Below are 4,971 nucleotides of genomic sequence, written 5' to 3'. Positions count from 1 at the left end.
AGCACTCACCCCCACCACCATCACCATTAACCACCTCTCATCTGCCCTTCCTTCAGGCTAGCTTACGGTTCCACGACTGCTAATTACTCTCTGACAGTGGCGTATCAACTAACATGGCTGAAAAAAAAGACCAAGTACTCTGACCCACCATACACACGCTCTGCAGTGTGCACAAGCAGCTGCGACAGTAGTTTCGCACACTGACCAATGCTGATCCTCTGCTCCTCCTCCTCCTGACCCCCCAATCAATCACCAACCTCCCTCCTGCCGCTGCCTCCCCCGCCCCGATATATAACCCACCTCCTCCCCAAGTGCCATTTCTTCTCCCTTCTCCTACCTCCCACACATCCTCGAATCACAACCTCACACCTCCTCCCCTGACCGACCACCCCGCAGCTAGCTTCGCGCAGCCAGCACCGACCTATCGCACGCTAGCTGCTGCTGCTGAGGCGACCGACCGGCTATCCATGGCGGTGAAGGACTGCGGCGGGCACAAGGGCGGGGGCTGCGAGTGCCACCGCCGCCGGCTCTACCGCAAGTGCTGCGGCGCGCTGCTGGCCCTCGTCATCCTCGCCCTCTTCATCATCCTCATCGTCTACCTGGTGCTCCGCCCCCACAAGCCCCGCTTCTACCTGCAGGACCTGGCGGTGCTCTGCCTCAACGTCACGCCGCCCACCTCCGCCTACCTCTTCACCACCATGCAGGCCACGGTCGCGGCGCGCAACCCCAACGACCGCGTCGGCGTCTACTACGACGAGGCGGACATGTACGCGGAGTACAAGGGCGTGCCCATCACCGTCCCCACCCGCCTCCCCGTCGCCTACCAGGGCCACCGGGACCAGTCCGTCTGGTCGCCCTACCTCCGGTCCATGGACAGCGTCGTGCTCCCGCCGCAGCTCGCCATCGCGCTGGCGCAGGACGAGACGGCCGGGTACGTGCTGGTGGACGTCAAGGTGGACGGTCAGGTGCGCTGGAAGGTGGGCACGTGGATCTCCGGCCACTACCACCTCCGGGTCAACTGCCCGGCCCTCATCAGGGTGAACGAGGGCAAGGGCAGCTACGGCGCCACCACCGGCGGCGGCCCCGACTACTTCCGCTTCCAGCAGGCCGCCGCCTGCGCCGTCGACGTCTGATCATGCATCATCGGTTCGACCTCCACAAATTCAAATTCAGGGGAATCGATTGATTGCTTTTCTCTCTCTAGTTTCTTTCTTGCTTCTTTTTAGTCTCTTTTTGACTTGTTGATCGATTGGTTAAAGAAATGAATGAAAACAAAAGGTTGAAGCTTCGATATCGATAGTAGCTTTTCTTGTTCTTCAGTTCAGAATTCGGTTGGTTGGGTGTTGGAGTCTAGCTAGCTTGGAGTGGAAGGGAAATTCATGGAGTAAACGTGAAGTGCGTATCTCTCTTTTTCTCCGGACAAAATTGATCTATTTTTCGGGATATTAAGTGAACAGTGTCGCTCAAGCTCTCGTGCATAATAAGGCTTACTTAGGATTTTTGGTTCAGTAACTAACCAGCTGGTTTAACAGTTAACACGCTTCAGTTTGTAACAAAGTGAAGCGCGTGAAGTTCCTTTTCTTTTTCGGCTGATTCATCGCGGTAGTTCGTGGTCGAGAGATACGGGCTTTTCTCTCGGATCTTGCCTTTTGGCTGAAAGTGTTTCTTTGGAGAGCCATCAAGGTTAGCTAGCTAGCTGATCACGCCCGAAATCCTGCTGCCTAATCAGTGTACGGGTGCCCTGCTGCTTAATCAGCGAGAGTGATCTAGTGGACCAATTAACAGTTAGCAGCTAGGTACGTAGCTGGCTCAATTGGACGCTTGGCTGCAATGCAAACCCGGGCACGCCACCGCGCAGTACACGTACGTACTTGCTGATGGTGACCTAGTAGTATGTAGCCGCGATTATCTTCTCGGTCGACCTCTTGCCACGAATTTCTGCGCGGCCGCATGTGTACTTTATGATTTTGACTTTAAAGGTCGAGACCCTGGTATCGATCCTTCCAAGTCACGCACCGCACGTCTTTGCAGAAAGAAAGGCACAAGCAAAGTCGCCACGGCTAACTTGAAATCTGGTGGATGACTTTGCTAAGCATGCATGCATTGACTGGATAGATGGTGGCTTAATAATTCTGAACCCAGTTGGGTAGATTAGATAGAACGTACGGAGTGCTCTGCTTAATTCGATTACAAGTTTAGCTTGCTTGTTCAGACTTGATTAATTGATCTTGGCGCATGTGCTACGACTACGATAGTAGTAATGGTTGGTGGATCGATGGACGGTTTGGTACCAAATGCTGGCATGATCAACACGGTAGCTACTCTACTCCAGCTTGAAATTGAATACTCCTACAAGGCCGTAACGTCGGTGGCTCACACACAAATGTACACCTTTTGAGCTAGTAGTAGCAGCTAGAGTGGTAGTGGTAGATGGTGAAGAGAATAGTGGATGTATGCTAGTCGTAGCAGCTAAGAAAGAACTTTCTGTTACAAGTCCCTTTCCCGCGCTCGCGCATCAACTGCTCACACCTGCCTGCCTGCGCCCTCCATCTGTAATGCATGCCGTTCCGGTCGGTGCAGTTGCGGCGTACTGTGGGATGGATACATGCGTATATAGTTGGCTCCATGTACCCCGTCCATGCATGATAATGTCGTGCCCATGAGTTGGGACGACATCGTCGACATGTATATTACAGCCCTTTTCCAATGCGGAAAATCGTGCCCATGAGTACGTAGGTATTCTTAACTAGTCTAGTAGTCCAACGGTAAATATATATTGTGAAGAACAAAAGGTATACTAGTAGTGAAGTTTGAGTAGAGTGAGGTGCACCTTTGTACCCTGCTGCTAAAGTGGTTTGGAACCCTTGACTTTAGCAGCTCAGCTCACCTTCCTTGAGGTTTCACTAAAGGGGTCGCAGAGATGAGAAGACTGGCTGCTGTTACAAGACAACCGAGGCCCGAGTACCTAACTTGTGGACGAGGCCACTATTTCACCATTAATTTCGGGGTGTCCGAGAAGACATGATTTGTGGAGGAGACACTAGGAGAGGCCGTTTGGGAATGATCACGACGATGATATATAGGAGTAGGAGTATGGAGTCTCATATATGCATGCATGCATTCAAGTTATAGCTGAGCATTATTACAAGAGAAAAGATTGGACAAAAGAACAAGAGATGATTTAATCTATATATACATGGTCCGGCCGAAGTACACCGGCACGGTCACCGGCCAAGATCATCAGTACCACCGTATATATATTGCCGTATCGATCTAACGATTTTGACTGCTTGGGCCGGACTGTTTCTGATCTCGATGTCGTCCTAGTACGATCTAGGATTGGTCCCAGCTAGCTATGGAGGTACAACAAAATCCACCATCCAGTGTGGTGGACGGTGGAGTGTTCCGTTATTGTAACACTGCATGTGGATGGGCTCTTTACCCCAATCCTTCTTTTTTTTAAGACAGCCCAATCCTTCTTTAGTATACAATGATACACTCATTTGTTTGCATTCTAGAAAAATGAAAAAAGGACGAAATTTTCCAGCGCATAAAACACCTGGGAATATTGTGTGTGTGTGTGTGTGTGTGTGAGAGAGAGAGAGAGAGGTCAGAGGCTTGCATTCTACTCGTCCATCTCCACGCATGTGCCAACAGGGGAGGGTCGATCGAAACAATCATGCGACGATGATGATACAGCTGCGTACGTCCGTCCGCCGAACTGAAGGACCAGATCGAATACGGACGCAGTATGAGCGTGGTTGGGAGCCAAGGACACATACACACGGCATCGGAAGCTTCTCCTTAACTTCTCTACCTCCTACTATGTCACTGGTGCCAAAACAAGGGCAATGCAACGCCAGCTACTTGCTTGGCTCAATTAGGGTACTCCACTCCTAGCTGCCAGAAGCGGCTAGGGGTACCCGGCCATTTGGTTGTTGGCAGATACACCGACTAGTCCATTAGGACAACTCAGAGAGAGACAGAAGAGGAAGCCATGTTAATCAAGGACGGATGTCTCTTGATTCCTACCGCCATTATATGGGCGGGCTCCATGTTAGAACACATGCAATGGCAACAGCTACATATATGAAATCACATATTAAGGAGTACTCGTTGCAAACATCACCCCAAACCCCTAGGTTGCAACAAGAGGCGCACTGCATGTGCGCCACTTGTCGCAACTTGGGCGTTTTCTTTTTTTTCGTAGATTCGTTTATTTAAAATGTTTTATCTCTTAAACTGTGCGTCCAAATCTCGAACTGCTTTCACTGTTGAATTCATCGCGTCGAGATCTTCAAAACTAGATCCCATGTTGATAGATTTTGACGAACTTTTTTTTTCACGAAAAAAACCGGACGAAAAACCCAGAAAAAACCCGAACCAGGAGCACGGGTTTTTTCCCTTTCCGAAAGAAGCACGCCCGTGTCTCTCGCGAAATCACAACCGTGCCTCTGACGGAAGCAAAATCGTGACTCTCACAGAAGAAAAAAAAGAGAAAACGCATTTTTTTCGTTTCCGAATAGGCACGGCCGTGACTCTCGCGAAAGAAAAAAAGATAAAACGCGTTTTTTTTTCATTTTCGAATAGGTACGGCCGTAACTCTCGCGAACGCGGAAGCAAAACCGTGACTCTCTCGAAAGAAAAAAAACCGAAAATGTGTTTTTTCCATTTCCGAGAGGCACGGCCGCACTAGTAGAAAACAGGGCTTTGGTTCGGCAAGAAAAGAGCATTAATACCGGTTGCATTACGCACCGGGACTAATGTGAGCATTAGTTCCGGTTCGAGCGGCTAGGGCACCGCCGTACGGGCATTAGTCCCGGTTCAAATGGGTCCTTTAGTCCTGGTTGGTGCCACGAACCGGGACTAAAGGGTGCGATGCCCATTAGTACCGGTTCGTGACACGAACCCGTATTAAAGGTTAGAGCTTTAGTCTCGGTTCGAGCCACCAACCGGGACAAATGGGGTTGA

At 50.5% G+C, this 4,971-nt stretch overlaps 1 protein-coding gene across 1 annotated transcript; it reads left to right on the top strand.

Moving 5' to 3' along the window:
- The first annotated feature begins 301 nt into the window (after positions 1-301).
- On the top strand, positions 302-1,291 carry LOC125540404 (NDR1/HIN1-like protein 12). Its single transcript, XM_048704016.1, has one exon. It carries the CDS (start codon positions 468-470, stop codon positions 1,131-1,133), a length of 666 nt encoding a protein of 221 aa, XP_048559973.1. The 5' UTR covers positions 302-467; the 3' UTR covers positions 1,134-1,291.
- Positions 1,292-4,971: the final 3,680 nt, after the last annotated feature.

This window comes from Triticum urartu, chromosome 2 (assembly GCF_003073215.2).
Source record: "Triticum urartu cultivar G1812 chromosome 2, Tu2.1, whole genome shotgun sequence".
NCBI lineage: Eukaryota > Viridiplantae > Streptophyta > Magnoliopsida > Poales > Poaceae > Triticum > Triticum urartu.
The sequence above is the reverse complement of the archived record's forward strand: the minus strand, read 5'-3'. Positions and strand labels throughout refer to the sequence as shown.

Excerpts from the sequence above, each read along its gene's own strand:
- LOC125540404 (XM_048704016.1), top strand. The coding sequence starts at position 468 with ATGGCGGTGAAGGACTGCGGCGGGCACAAGGGCGGGGGCTGCGAGTGC.